This window comes from Eucalyptus grandis, chromosome 7 (genome assembly GCF_016545825.1).
Source record: "Eucalyptus grandis isolate ANBG69807.140 chromosome 7, ASM1654582v1, whole genome shotgun sequence".
NCBI classification, from domain to species: domain Eukaryota; kingdom Viridiplantae; phylum Streptophyta; class Magnoliopsida; order Myrtales; family Myrtaceae; genus Eucalyptus; species Eucalyptus grandis.
In genome coordinates, this window is record NC_052618.1 from 44671762 (window position 1) to 44686985 (window position 15224).

Genomic DNA, 15224 nt, shown 5'->3' on the forward strand with positions numbered 1-15224 from the left:
TCATGTAATTAGTTATTATATATGAGGGAAGTAACTAAACATGCTGAATATAAGTTCCTATTCCACTTTATTTTCCCACACATACCAAATATGTCCTCAGTTCAGAGTAGGAAGAAAATCGCCCTTCCTCGGGGGAAAACGAGTGAGAAATCAATAAATAAATATCAACATCCTATTCCAAATGACTACACATCAGAGTGTCGCAGCGGCAAAAGCAGCCTAGGCACCAAAAGGTTACAAACAGTTTTCTGCATCTTGAGGAAAGACAGCAGCAGCTTCGGTATCACAGCTTAAGAAGGTGGTGATAATGAATAAATGGATATCAACATCCTAGTCCAAATGACTACACATCAGTCAAATGTGAGTCCGAGAAGTGAAACCAAGCCCCTAAATATTACATACAGCTTATTTTCGCCTCGGAACTGTGCATAAGTTTAATGAAATGCATTTATACACGCGGTTCAGCAACAATTAGTAAGTCTCTAGAAGAAAACATTACAGTTTCGAACCAGAATCCGTCCCACCCCGAGAAGTGGATAAATCTGTGCTTCTCGATCAAATGGAACAGAGCCTCCAAACCAATCAAACAGCATAGGCATCCTGTGGAAAGGGCAATTTGTTAGGCAATTGCATGTAACTACGGTTATCGTAAAAGAGGGTCAAGGCTTAGGTCATCAGATAATTATGAATGACCATCATGTGCATTAAGTTTCAACTAATACTGACTGCAAATTCATACAACTGAATTAAATGACAGGTAGACTTTCAAGTCCCAACTTGCATATAGTAGACATAATGCCAATTGTACTAAAGTAGGAGCACAATGAAGAAACTACTGCTGTGTGAAATTCCTTGGACATGCCGTGATTCAGCAGTCACAGTTTAACAAGTGCCTGCAGAGATGCAGAGAACAGCCCTCACAGTTTCTCATACATACCGTGCTGGAAAAACATTGTTTTAAGAAAATTGTTGAAAAGGTCAATCATTTTGCACACTCGTTCAATTTTACTGCCACCTCATAACCAGTTCACCGCTGACCATATTTGACAAAGTTATCAACCACAATTTGTTAACAAAAACCCATCAAGGTGACATGGTCCTATGTCCAGGGAGACGGTGGATATTAGTACAAAGGGATGCAGGAACACCCACAGAGACAGCTTACATTCTTGGAAGGCTGTCTATAACATAGCAACAAAATTGATCAAGGTCCTACATCGAAGGGGAAGGTGGAGATACCAGAACAATAGTAAAGACACAACTACAGAACATAATAGAAGTCGTGATTTCTTACAATATTATGCACATAGGAAAATGGACAGAAGAATAACAAAATAGAAAAAAACTTTACCTATTCAGTGAAAACGCTCATAAGATCATTCGACGAAAGTTGCTCCAATACTGGGATAGACACTTTTGCATCCACAAAGTCAAAGCTCGGTTCTTGTTTGACTCTACCTGCACTACTTTCCAGATGGACTTTTCCACTGTATATTTGTTTCAACGGTGGTCCAAATTCATCAACTGTGAAAAGGCTTGGGGTGCCCGATCCCTTACTAACAAATCCTAGATTCTTTAGCAGTCCTTGATCAATGGCTTCACCTGACTTAGCATCATAAGAACCCTGGATATTGGAAAAATCAGAAACAACACCTGGTGCTTGTCCAATGATGTTATATTTTGCAGATGGATTCCGAAGTGGACAGCAATTGCTACTGTCAGCATTCGCTGAACTAGACGACAAAGTCGGTGAAATGGAACCTTGTACAGAGTAGCCACCAAGTACGCCAGAGGTTTTGAGATCTTTATCCGAGGCCAGACCAGTATTTAAAGCAGTATTGCCTTGATATGATGGAAGACTGTAGTCAATGACGGCACTTCTATTGTAGGTGGAACTCTGGTTCACAGAAGTAGGACTACCCGCTGCTTGAAAACCAGCTGATGAGTGGGGAACAACAAGGCAAGATGGTTGCACATTAATTAAACGGCTAGGCTCTAGGAGAGGCTGTTGTGGCAGTTGTTGCTGTTGCTGTTGCTGCTGCTGCTGCTGTAATTGCTGCTTTTGCTGATACTGCTGTTGTCTTTGAAATATATCCATCAAAGTGTTATTACTCTGAATATTCGACCCTGCAACAATGTTATTGTTTCCTACTGTACTAAGGCTAGTAGCTTGCCACGGTCCAAATCCTGAAGGTGCATCCTGACTCGATAGAATGGACTGTTGATACTGCTTGGAGACATTAGATGGGCATTTAATCAGAGGCTGACCAAAGGCCACACCATGTTCAACAGGAAGACACTTGGATCCCTGCAGGGAAGCTTGCAAGAGAGTTGGCTGATCAAATGACGGTAACACTAGGTTGCTTGTTGGTCGACCCAAAAGCTCAGATTGCAGTGCTGCTAATGCCTGCGGAGAAATCTGACCAGAGGCTGCCAAAGCTTGGATATCATATCTTCCCAGGGGACCCAACTTGATATTTGATTCTACAGTTCCACAGAATGAACTAGATATCCCACCTTGCTGCTGAGCTACTCCACTTAATCTCTTCAAATACAACCTAAATTTCTGAAATTGTTTGACACAGCCAGCAAAACTCAGTACCCAGACAAGATGATCATATGCAAACTAGATCAACTAGACATTCTGTGCAAGTGACAAAAGATGATATCATATTCAGTTCAACAACAGCTACAACAGTAAGCAGTTTCTGCAAAACCATTGAATTCTACAAATAATTACTTATTCAAGCCACATCAGCATCAAAAGAAGTTTAAAAGAAAAGGGTAAATAACACAAATGGTCTCTGAACTTTGGTCCAATAAACAATGTGGTTCCTAAACTTTAAATTTGTTCAATGTGGTCCCGACTCCAAGGACTCAAGGCCCATTTGGTTCGGTTTTGGGGAATGCATTTGCAAAAATGCAAATACTTTGGTGAAGGGGGTTTTCCGAAATGCAAATAACGTTTGATAAAATTTGCATTGAGAAATAACTTTGGCCAAAATACCATTTGGTAAAATTTGCATTTGTAAAGGACTTTATTAAATTAAAAAAACAAAAAAAAATTGTATTTTTTTTTTTTTAAGTCTAGCCACCGAATCTGGCGGCCGGACTGCCGGATCTAGCCCCCGGGGGTCGGGCGACCGAGCGACCCTGTGCAGCCGAATCTAGCCCCCGGGGTCGGGCGACCCCAGGCGACACTGCCTGGGTCGCACAACCCAAGCGGCCGTCACCGGGGTCGCCCGACCTTAGGCAGCCGTCGCCTAGGGTCACCCGACCCCGGCAACCGTCGCCTGGGGTCACGCGACCTCAAGCGGCCACCTGGGTCGCGCGACCCAAGCGTTGTCTAAGGTCTGGCAACAGTCACCGGGGTCGGGCGACCCTCAGGCGGCGATCGCCGGCGCGCATGACCCCTTGGCCGGCGGTCATCGACCTCCAATCGACTTCTCCACCAGAGAAGATGAACAATAACCAGAACTTGCATTCCGAAAATGCAAGTTCCCAAAGAACCTCTAGACTTGCTTTGAACTAAGGACCCTTAGAGTCCTTTGGATACAATTACATCTTGCCAAAATCGCCCAAAAAATCGAACCAAACACGTTTGCATATGGTCAAGGAACTTTAGAGTCCCAAAGCCCATTCCCAAAACCAAACCAAACGGACCTAAAATTGAACATGTAACAAAAGTCCAGAAATTGTATTGAACAAATTAATAATTTAGGAAGGGCATTACACATTGGGCTAAAGTTCAAAAACACATTGAACAAAATTAAAGTTCAGGGACCACATTGTATATTGAGAGGGACGATTTGTATCATTTATCCCTTAAAATAAATAATCGCGAGCATAATAACAAGTTAATTAATTCGAAGTTTTTTTAGTGATTGACCAATAATGTAAGTTGCACATCACTGCAACGACACCAACCCCTTTCACAAGTTCACAACCATTCTTGCTTGCCTCTATGCCACCTTTTTTCCTTCTAAACTGAATAGTCACTAAATGAAAGCTCATCTGATGGTAACTTCTCATCAAGAACCAACCACTAATACTCAACCAAGGACCGAATGGCTTGAATGGCTTGATAACAATTCTTATAAAACCGAGGAACAGCTAAGAGATAACATGGAATTTAATGGTCCTTTTTCAGAAAATAAAAATAGTTGAGCTATTAAAAAGCGTCTGCATTGAAAACATTCTGAACTGTATAGAATCCTCACATCAAGTCTGTTCAGCTACTGTATTCAGAAAAAAGGAACTTCCCCAGATATCTCCATCCAATTTAGACTTCAGCAAGCAAATGAAAGCTAACCTGAGATTATGATCTAATGCAGCAATGCAACGTTCAGCAATAGGTTCCTTTCACTTATCAAAAATATCCAAAGAAATTAAAGACTCATCCAAGTGAAACCTACACTGACCTAAAATCCATAAAATCAAGTTCTTCAGCATCAAAATTTTCAAAAGCTGCCTCTCTTCAATTTACAAGCATTTCAGCAACAAATTCAATAGGGAACTACAAGCAGCCAGAAATACTCAAGTGGTATGTCAAAAAAAGGCTCTAAAATTTCATTGAAGCTACAAGGAACATCAGCAAAACAGCTCTGCCATCAAGGATTTTCAGCTACAACAGCCAAAAATCCTACTGATTAGACAAAGTTCAACTTTATCCCTATGCAACGCTTATCTGGAAGCCTGCCTTATTTCTAGCAGTTTCACCTAGAGTCTGTTTTAAAGTGCCAAAGGATAAGAATTTCTTTTGACATAAGAAGAAAAATAACTTGGTATTACACATCGACTACTTGGGCCCCTAAATTTTTCACAGGAAGACCTTGATGTTTCTCATAAGAGTATATCAGTCACCATTCCCTGATAAAGCTATCAACATAGAAGAAACAATATATGGCCAATGGAAACCAACCAGCATGTGAGGAAGGAGAAGTAAACAAACCTGCAGATGACTTGCAACATTCTCCCTAGTTAAGCCAGGAACATTCATCAATTCTAGGATTCGTTTAGGCACAGCCTCTGAGAAAGAAACCAAAGGAACCATTTCAGAGGTAGCAAACAGTGGCTACAACTTTGATGATGCTTATGTCCTGAAAACTATAATGAGGATACCTCCTTTACTATTTCTACTTTAAGTACCTTCATATCACGATAAAACCAGCACACAAAGAAAACAAAGCACAAAATTACGGTCTAGGACCATACTGTCAATTCCAAGTTGGTTTACAGCACTGACAAATTGTTGATGGAGCTCCACCGACCACACTACACGTGGTTTCTTTGATGTAGTAGGATCATCACTATCTAATTCAGGTTCGTCTTCTTCTTTAGTAATGCTGCGCTTTTTCTGGTTTTTCAGCAAGCCTTCCCCCCCTTCATTAACAGCAGAACCATCAGCATCATCACTTCCTCGCTTATGCCGATCATTATCTTCTAGGCTTCCTGAATGTTCAATCTCCTTATTTCCATTCCATTTTTTCCTAACGACATGTTGCCATATATTCTGAAGCTCTTCGGGGCGAATAGGTTTAATAAGATAATCACATGCTCCATGTCTAATTCCTCTCATAACAGCATTCGTGCTTCCATCACCAGACATCACTGCAATAGGATCCTGTCAAATTTGGCTTTCATAACAAGAGGGAAATCCATATCTCGAGCAAACAAAATATACTTACTAATAACAGGAAGGTCCATCTCAAGCCCAACATGTTCAAGGAGTTTATAACCATCCATATCAGGCATGTGAACATCACTTAAAACAATGTCAAAACAACCTTTCTTCTCTCGGAGCAGATTCAATGCCACAGTTGCCTGGGCGCAAGTTGTAACTGCAGCCAAAAAAAGGTCATCAAAAGAGTTCGCCGGAGTTTAAGCACCAAGATCTCAGCTACCTCTAAATTGTGAACTAGTTGCATATTTATCATATAAATTGTCAGCCAGAAGATTTTGGCTATGCCAAGCCAAAATCAAGGAGAAAAAAGGAATGTACTGCGGATTGTGGCACCAAGCACCACTTCTTTGACAATAGTTTTTTTTCCAAGCAATGTCTGTTAAAAGGGCATCTAACTACAGTATTAGGAAAAAGAAAACATGTAAGATGCCCCAGTGAGTACTTCCATGATGTGATATAGGTGGTGTAGGGTGGTGTAGAGATTATGATACAGCAATTCTCCCATTCTTTACATGATATTTAGGATACAAATTGGTTTCCACAAAAAGGAGGTTTAAATTTAATTCATTCAAAACTTAATGACTGCATAGTACTGTAGATGTAAAAACTCTTAAATAGACTGTAACGAGGGAAGCACCTCAAAATCATAACCTCAACTTTGAAAAGCTTTGTATGCTTCGATACCTTGTATATCCACCATCAAAACATCATTGCTTCTAGACCAGGTATTCTTCCATTATTTCTTTTGCTCTTTCTCATTTCACTACCAAGTAGAAGAACAAGAGATGAATATATCCATGCTTATTCTACTTTCCTTCAATTGCTTGTCTGGAACCAATTACCTTCATCTTTTTAAATAAAATAAAATAAAATTAACATTCAAGGTGTGAATTACCACAAATAAGTTTTCCAGTCTCCAATTTCAAATGCTTCCTTAAAAGAAATATTTGTAACAAAATGTCAACCAACGCAATGCAACTTTCAGGAAGTGACTCTTTTTTTTTTTTTTTTTTTTTGGCACTTCACCTTACCAAGAACCAAATTCAATGGATGATTAAATGCTACATGCCACCAGCCCTGACCATTACCAAACATGCTCCTCGCATTTTCCTACATGACTTGTTTCCATTCTTGGATGCTTTCAAACATTCTGCATCAACCACTTATGGATTCCTACAATATGTTTGGATGCCATGATTTGGAAACAAGAGAAAAAAAAAAAAAACTAGAGAAAAGAAGAGAACACAAAAGAATTAATTTAAGTTTCTAGTAGTTTGGATGAGATCAAGAAATCAAAATGGCAACAAAGGAAATAAACGTAGATCAAACAAATGTGACCTAAATGATAAGTAACAATCCAATCCATCCCAATCATCCCACTTTTGGACAGACTTGGAGGGATTCACGAGTTACTTAAAACTAACAAGAGAGCAAGGAAGAATCTCTCCATATACATTCAACTCCTTCAAGTTAAACCAACTAAACAATGCACTCTGCAAGTCCCTCCCCCAAATCTCTTCTGTTCCCACCAAATCTCCCCAACCAAAGATACTGTCGGTTATAATACTATTTCAATTATTCATTTGTCATCCATCTCGCCTTTCCCTCAATTTTCCACAATCTGCCAAATGAAAAAAGAGACACTAACTAGGCTGCAATTCATCTACAATGCTAATTGCATGTATGCAATTTCTGGAAGTTCTAGAAAACAAAAGGCCTTGACAAAATGCCCACTTCCTATCTTGACAATAGCCCTTTCTTCTCAATCACAATTTCCAATCACAATTTCAAATCCATTTGTTTTATTGCAAACTCTTTTATTATTCCACAGTTGTCATCACAGTATGATTCCTCTTTGTACCTATGCAGAACATGAGGGACAATAACTGTACATTTCGGCTGTTTTAGTCATCAAATTTACTCTAATAGATGAATGCAGTGAACTTCACATATACATGGAACTACAGAAGTCTAGCAATAACAGTTACAGAATTTTAACTCTCACATTTGCTGAGATTGTTGGTATTCAACAATTAGTGGTAAGAAAGTTGATCCCTGCGGCCCACAGAACAGCTTCAGATTGGTCCATTTCCTCAAATAGTTTCATTTTCTTTATCGTATGGTTCTTGGTCATACAGCAAAAATGCCCTAGCACTTCACAGCATATGAAAAAGGAGCTGATATCATCCCTAAATCCCGACAATAAGTAGTAACAAATGAAGTTACCAACAAAATGCCATCACCAATGAAAATCTAAATATTCTTGGTCACACTTATTCAACACATAACTCCACCACCTCAGATTCCCTACACAGTTTCAACCTCGATCCATCAAGAGAAGCTGTCCACCTAAGATTAAGCAATCCATCATCTGTTCTCACTCTGTAATTCTATTACAACTAGCAAACGTACTTAGAAATATTGCTTGACCTGCCCTAGAAGCAATTGCTTCGCGAAATTGAAAAGCATGCCAACTTTCCCAATCACCCACTCCCATGGAGATCAATTACCCTATCGATCCCTACTCAAGCACTTGGAAGTTGGACTCCACAGTCGAGCATGAATTGGTTACTTGAGAACTAGGAGCCATCACCCTCACAGAAAACGACTCACCAAGACGACAGCAAAATTGAAAATTCACAAATTGGGGCAAGTAATCAAGCAATCTACCATTATACGCGCAGCGGCGAAGCATCTGCTCCAGCACTTTCAAGCAAATGAGGTCGTCGTCCACCACGAGAACCCTCAGACCCACCGGGAACTGATCGGGCACCGCCAAATCGCCGCCGCCGCCCCTGCCCGAGGCGTGCGGGCCGTATCCGCCCGCCCCCGGCGGCTGAACCGCCCTCTGCAACGCATCCATCGCCGTAAACCCCCCGCCCCCCAGCTCGAAAAACCCCAAAAGAACCGCCGAGCTCTAGTGCGTGCCGGTGTCCGCGAAGCTAGGGAGCGCCATTTCTTCTTTTGCTCCCGCGATCGTCAGAGGAGGGGAAACCGGAGGCCGACGGCGAAGCCGAGCACCGCCGGATCTGAGGCGGGGAACCCTAGGATTCCGAGCGGCGAAGCGAGGCGAGCCGGAGAAGAGAGAGGGGGGGCGGGACGCCGGCCGCCGCCGCCGCTGGAATCGGAGAGGTCGGTCGGTCGGTCGGTCGGTCGGTCGGCGGGGACTTCAGAAGCGGCGCGATGATTGAGGAGCGGAGGGAGGAGATGACGGTGATGATGAGGTAATGAAGAGGGACGACGACGACGGCGGCGACGATGACGATAAAATACTACTAATAATCACTGCTGACTGACTCTTCCGGTCTTCCGGTGGAGCGCTTTTTTCAATTCCATTCGATTAATTCTTCTTGAAGCGAAAACGAAGGCCGACGCGCCGCCGCGAGCTCCTTGTTCCTTGCGCCTCACGCGCCGTCGTCGCGATTTGTGACGTCATCGGAGTCGGCTATTTTCCAGCATGGAGAAGGTATTTTATTCTTTTTTGTTTTTTTATTATTAATATTCTGCTGCCGCGATTCGAGCTTGTGATTTTTTTTGATTAATTAAAGAATTAAGACGTGACAGGTGGCTGAGGAGAGTTGACGCGGCTGCGCGAGAGAGAGAGAGAAAGGCGCCAATAATTGGGGGGGCGCGGCAGTCGATGGGATATCGTGGCCCCGCCGTCCAGTCCCACGCGCGGCAGCCCACTCGCGTGCGGTTTTAATCTGCTGCGTCTTTGAATTCGGCTCTACGGCGCCGTTTTCGGAGCAGCTAAGTAGCCCCGTACCGACGGCAAAGCACCCCATTTTTTGATACAATCTTAGGGTCCTAGGATATACAAGTTGACGCATGGCTTTTTTTTTGGATATGTTCCTAGCGACGCCGGACTCCACGAGGGGCGGGTTTGTCCTGTTCATCACGAGACGGAGAAGTCTTCTCGACTTCGATCTCAAAAAGAACCTTTCGATATAGTATGCACCTGATGAAACAAAAGAGAGCCAACGTATATCGAGATTATGGTAACATACCTACTTCATTGTGGGACTTTTGCATTTATGAGGGGGTGAAGCTTGCTCCGTGAGGGGTGCAAGTCTGCAGTTGGATCGAATCACTCCGAGCAAAACCCCACGGGCTGGTCTGATGCTTGCGCTTGGATAAACTTATGAAGTTGGGCCTTGCATGAGAAATGCGTTATCCACCTCCCAAGCCCTCCAGTGGCCTAGGCTCGATTGGCCAAAGGCAAATCTAAAGGGTGATTTATTATTATTATTATTATTATTATTATTACAACAGCAACGCTCTTAACTAAATCTTGAAAAATTCATGACAATTTACTTTAGTTGCAAATCCTAGTTTGCGTGGTCTCCATTCTTGTCTAAACTAAATTTGCTTATAAGCAGGGCCTTAGCCATCAGGTTAAAGTGTGAAAAAATAAAGATCAAACTTATTCCATGATTGTGGCAATGAGTGTCTATGTCGAGAACTTGCAACGTTATGTTATTGATTCGATGATGCCACTTTCTAGATTTGGGCAATGGCTAATTTAAGTCGGTTATAATGTTAAGATCTCACACAAGGCATGAGATATCAATCCCATCTTATGTAGATGCACCCCATCAATTATGAAAGCTCACCTAATTCATCGGGAATCATGATAAATGTCATATCATTCTCCCATTTCAAATCATATAAGCTCATCTCTCAGATATTATAAAAGTCATGAGATTTTTGTAAATTATAAATTTTGGGAGAAAAATAATTAAAAAACTAATAATAATAATAATAATAATAATAAAAAATAATAATAATAATAATTATGATGATAAAAAGTCAAATTAGAGTAGGTTGTGGTTCTTCCCCAACTTCAACTATTAGGTCACGAACGACATGACCTTATCCTCAGAGCCACAACGTTTGACCATAAACGCTCAACACACACGGAAATGCTTCACAACTTGGGCAAATGGGCGGCCCTTCCTTCGCCGCCCAATCTCCCTCGCCTCCCAACCACTCACGAGCAACCTTGCGCATCCACGGCACTCCAAGCTCGAAAGCGACACAAGAGCTGTCCCCACGGCACGGCCATCCGGTGCGCCGCGAGGAGGAGGTCAGTGCGGTACGGCGGCAGCGCCGAGGAGGAGGAGGAGGAGGCTGAAGGCGACGGGGAAGAGTACGGCCCCAACAAGGAGATCGCGATGCTGGAGCTGTACAGCCAGTCCGCAAGAGGCGAAGCTCTTGTGGTGCATGCCGATGTGGGCGGAGAGGAAGTGGAAGTCCTCATCTATAAGGTCAGTCCATCGAAAATTTCTGAGAAATTTTTAGGAAAAGGTATAATGCTAGGTATAAATTTCACTCTGAAAATTATAGGCGTAGAGCAGTGTTATTGCACCCTTTGGCAAAATTTCTAGGAGATATTTTTTTTGGGTTTTTTTTGGGTGGGGGGGGGTGGTGCATATACTTAATAAAATCATTCTTGCTTGGTTGCTATATGTAAAATTTATATTGCACAACTAATTTTCAGGGATTTTCTTCAAGCTTGAGCTATGGAACAGCGCCGGACCCATCAAAAAGTGTTCTTCCGGCAAAGGCACAGATCAAGTGGATTGATAGAATCAAGGGACCTTTCGACCCTTCTAACATTGAGTATATCGAGAAAGGATTGACATGGGAAAATTTCGAGCAATTTCTCGCACCCAAATGAAAATACTCTTCCAATGTCATTTCTTTGTTTTCTTGTTTTATGGGCATCTTTTGGGATTTTCTCTCCCTTCTGTTTTGCTGATCAAAAAAATTACCATATATTACATAGCATAGATTTCCGTATCCTACAAAGAAAAACATGATATAAAAGTACGGAGTATTCACTTGAGATACGGGGTATGTTGGTATTCTTTCTAATGTTAAAGACATTTGAAAACAAGTCCTACTAAAAGTAAAAGAGGAAGAGTTTGTACTTGAGTGTACCACGATAAGTACTACAATAGAGTGTAGGCTCACTTATAAATCTGAAAGCATTGAATCAACCTCATAATCATTCATCTTGGCTAGTCATTCGGCCATCTTTGAGCTAGTTTAATTCTTTTTGAAAAGGGAAATTCTCAATGGATTCGATGTTTCACATAATCTAACAACATTTTCTTCTCCAAACTCACAAAGAGAAACCCTAAAAGAAAAGATGCTTTGATGTGCAGTATATGTTAAACCCTCGAAACATAAGCTTTAAAACGAGACTAAGTTTACGGCATCTCCTGAGCTCCTGGCAAGGCTCCTGCTTTTCGGCCCCACCTACCGTTCATGACTAGCGCACTCACAAGGTTGGCCATGCGCCTGTGAGGCTGGCCAGCAACTTGACCCTAAAATGATTGGTAATACGGTGTGACAATTCAAGACCGAGACTTGGCTGCAAACTCGAGCCAAGGAGAAGATTTGTTGAGTTCGTCTCGAGCTTCGGCCAATGATTCGAGGGATGATTGAAGCTCGAATATGTGGACTTGCCCAAAGACGTTTGGCTAGGATCCTAAAGGAGGCAAGGACGGCCAGGCACCTGGGCACAAGGGCCTGGGCAGTTGGCCAGGTGCTTGGATAAGCCCAAGCGCAATGGCCATAAAGCAAAAGTCCGGCCAAACTCGGCCAGGTGCTCGAGAGACGACGTAAATTCGACAAGGACCGGTTCAAAAGCCTGTTTTTCGAGGGTTTTACATACATTACACACAACAGCCTCTTGAGAGTGTTTCTAGGATTGCTCTTTGTGAGATTTGAGAGGATAACACTGTGGGAGATGGTGTGAAACAATGAGTCGGGATTCATTTTCGGTAATCAAGGCTCGAGATTGAGAGTGACATAGTTCCAAGCTCGTTATTTTCTTGTTCATAGTGACTTTATTGCTACTGCACTTCCGTGCATGTAGGTATCCACTCGAGAGCAATCCGTGCAAATTTTAATGTATTGTTGTCTTTCTTTCTTCGTTAATTAGGCAATTATGGTCAATTGGACGATCCTATTCTGCAAGACCTTTTTATGTGATAAGAATATTTGATATAGGGATAGCTATTAAACTATCATCTTGAATACATTTTATGTTAGAACTGACGGGGTGAGTATTTCCTTATTATTTTTTTCCTAACTTATTTAAAGATTGTGGGAATAGAGTTTTGTGATGATATGACTCATGTATTCCACAAATACGAAAGATGCCTAATTCAAAAGACAATGAATATCACCTTGTACTTCAACCTTTGTGAAAATCTTTTTATGATCAAAACGAATACAATTATAATATAATATATATATATATATATATATATATATATTATGTGGCTTAAAAGTTATAATCAAGCAAGATCAAGGATTAGCCTAATTGAAGCAAGTTTTTTGTAAATATAAATTTTTTTAAGGATAACTATACTAGAAGTCCTAAAACTTATTATGAAAATGCAAAACTTATCATAAAAAAACAATGGAGTCCTAAAAATTTCAAATAGTACAATTAAATCCTAAAACTTGTCGTAAAAGTGCATTCGGATCCTAAAACTTTCAAAGATCAATGAAATCCTAAAACTTATTATGAAAGTGCAACCAAATCTTAAAACTTTCAAAAAAAGTACTAAATAGAAGGACTTGATTGGATCAATTTGACAATTTTTAGGAATTGATTGTTTTTAAAAAAAAAATTAAGACTCAATTGCATTTTCGTAATAAATTTTAGGACTTAACTGCATTTTTATGATAAGTTTAAAGGCTTTTAATACACTTGTCACATTCTTTTATAATGGACTATGACCATCAACTTTACTCTAAACTTTGTGAAGTTGTTTTAGAATAAAGTGAATAGAAGTATAAATAAGTTATGTGATTGGGAGCTCTAAACCTAACAAAAACAAACATTTGACTCCACTAGAACTAATTTGAAAGTTCTTTATTTTACGGTGAACTTTAGAGTCATTACACAAATCATGCAGGTATGTGGCCAATCCAAAATATTCGATGTGTTGTTCAAAGAAGAGCAGTTATTTGGCAAATCATGCTAAACATGAGATCCATCAAACTAAAAGATACAATAATTCATTGTATATACATTAAGTGTATACAAAAGTTTGTACCCTTACTTGTTCCTACCCCGACACAATTCTATTGCTAAATTTATGATGCAGTTACATTGATTCTCAAAGTTTTTATGACTAGTTAAGTTATTGAAAAAGACAGGATAAATGTACTCAAAGTCCTAAAATTGGTCATGAAGGTGTAATTGAATCTTAAAATTTTTAAAAAGTACAATCAAATGATAAAACTTGTCAAGTTAGTGCAACCAAGTCATTTCATTAACTCCATCCAACTTAACAAATGAGAAATACCAACATGTTTTAAGACTTAATTACACTAGTTTAAAAGTGTTAGCTTGAAGAATTTTAAGATTTAATTGCACTTTTTGAAAATTTTAAAACTCAATTGTACTTTTATAATAACTTTTAAGATTTAATTACATGCTTTGAAAGTTTTAAAACTTAATTAAACTTGATTTAATACCACGAGAAACCCTAAACTAGTATACTATGACAAATTTACTCAAAATTAATTTTTTGACCACCAAAAACTCCAAATTGGTATGCCTGTGATAAAGTTATTCCAAATGACAAAAAAAAAAACTAAATTAGTACAATTGTGACAAATTTACCTCAAAATAATTTTTTTGACCGTTAAAAATCACAAACTAGTACATTTATGACAAATATAGTCTTCGTTAAATTGAATTAGTATTACAAAAAATACGAAACTAGTACAATTATGACAAGTGGAGAGTAATATCTCAAACCGATACACCATTTAATTGTCACGTATCATCAAACTTAGCAATATGAGAGTAAAATTCAACGAAAACTAACAAAAGATAAATTTGTCATAAGTGTATCAGTTTAGAGTAAATTTGTCAAGGTATAGTAGTTTGGGGCTTTTAGTAAAAAATTAATTTTTGATAAATTTATCACAGGTGCAATAGTTTTGAATTTTTCAAGTATTAACCCATTAAACTTTTGTGACAAGTTTTAAAACTTCTAGTATACTTATCCTAAAAAAAAACATAATACCCAAAACTAGACTTGTCAAACAAGTGGGCCGGGTCAAGTTGGGTCGAAAATGATCCGACCCATGTTGACCCATTTAATCCATTTTAACCAATTTTTATACAATACAATCTAGTTACTCATATTGTTAAAAGACTTCAATATTAAATACAATTTAGAAAAACTTGTTTCTTATAAATTTTTAAACACTATGACAATTTTTATAATTTTATAAAAGACAATGATTTTTTATATTTTATATATTTTTCTTTCTTTTCATTTTTCTTTTAATTGTATGTCCGATGACCGATAATCCGCAACAGTGGCAGTGACCAATGACCGACTAAACAATCGAATATTGACACCCAATAGTGATTGGTGATCGGCAGTAGCCATTGATGGCGTCAGGCAGTGACTGACAATCGGCGACTAGCTAGCAACCTTTGCCAAATTTGCTAAAAAAAGGAAAAGAAAAAAATAAAATTATGAAAATTTATAATATTAAA

The 15224-nt window shown here is 39.6% G+C and overlaps 2 protein-coding genes across 3 annotated transcripts; one reads left to right on the forward strand and one right to left on the reverse strand.

The window, feature by feature from the left end:
• Positions 1-150: 150 nt before the first annotated feature.
• LOC104453652 (two-component response regulator ORR21) lies at positions 151-8940 on the reverse strand. Of its 2 annotated transcripts, XM_010068263.3 has the most exons (7): positions 8354-8489; positions 7689-7837; positions 5688-5840; positions 5215-5610; positions 4952-5028; positions 1352-2566; positions 151-600 (listed from the first exon to the last, which is right to left on the reverse strand). In XM_010068263.3, exons 3-6 carry the CDS (start codon positions 5752-5754, stop codon positions 1352-1354), a joined length of 1755 nt encoding a protein of 584 aa, XP_010066565.2. In that variant the 5' UTR covers positions 5755-5840; positions 7689-7837; positions 8354-8489; the 3' UTR covers positions 151-600. The 2 variants fall into 2 exon arrangements, with proteins under 2 accessions (XP_010066565.2, XP_010066564.2); XM_010068262.3 differs by lacking the exon at positions 7689-7837 and having other exon boundaries at positions 8354-8940.
• Positions 8941-10548: 1608 nt separating this feature from the next.
• Positions 10549-11531, forward strand: LOC104453654 (hypothetical protein). Its single transcript, XM_010068264.3, has 2 exons — positions 10549-10950; positions 11184-11531. The coding sequence occupies exons 1-2, from the start codon at positions 10606-10608 to the stop codon at positions 11361-11363; spliced, it is 525 nt and encodes a 174-aa protein (XP_010066566.2). The 5' UTR covers positions 10549-10605; the 3' UTR covers positions 11364-11531.
• The last annotated feature ends 3693 nt before the right edge of the window (positions 11532-15224 follow it).

Coding starts and splice junctions, on each gene's coding strand:
- LOC104453652 (XM_010068262.3), bottom strand. CDS start 8,546: ATGGATGCGTTGCAGAGGGCGGTTCAGCCGCCGGGGGCGGGCGGATAC. Junction 5,611..5,687: donor GATGGACCTTCCTGTTATTA/GTAAGTATATTT, acceptor ATCCTATTGCAG/TGATGTCTGGTGATGGAAGC. Junction 5,029..5,214: donor AAACCAACTTGGAATTGACA/GTATGGTCCTAG, acceptor TTTCTTTCTCAG/AGGCTGTGCCTAAACGAATC.
- LOC104453654 (XM_010068264.3), top strand. CDS start 10,606: ATGCTTCACAACTTGGGCAAATGGGCGGCCCTTCCTTCGCCGCCCAAT. Junction 10,951..11,183: donor TGGAAGTCCTCATCTATAAG/GTCAGTCCATCG, acceptor ACTAATTTTCAG/GGATTTTCTTCAAGCTTGAG.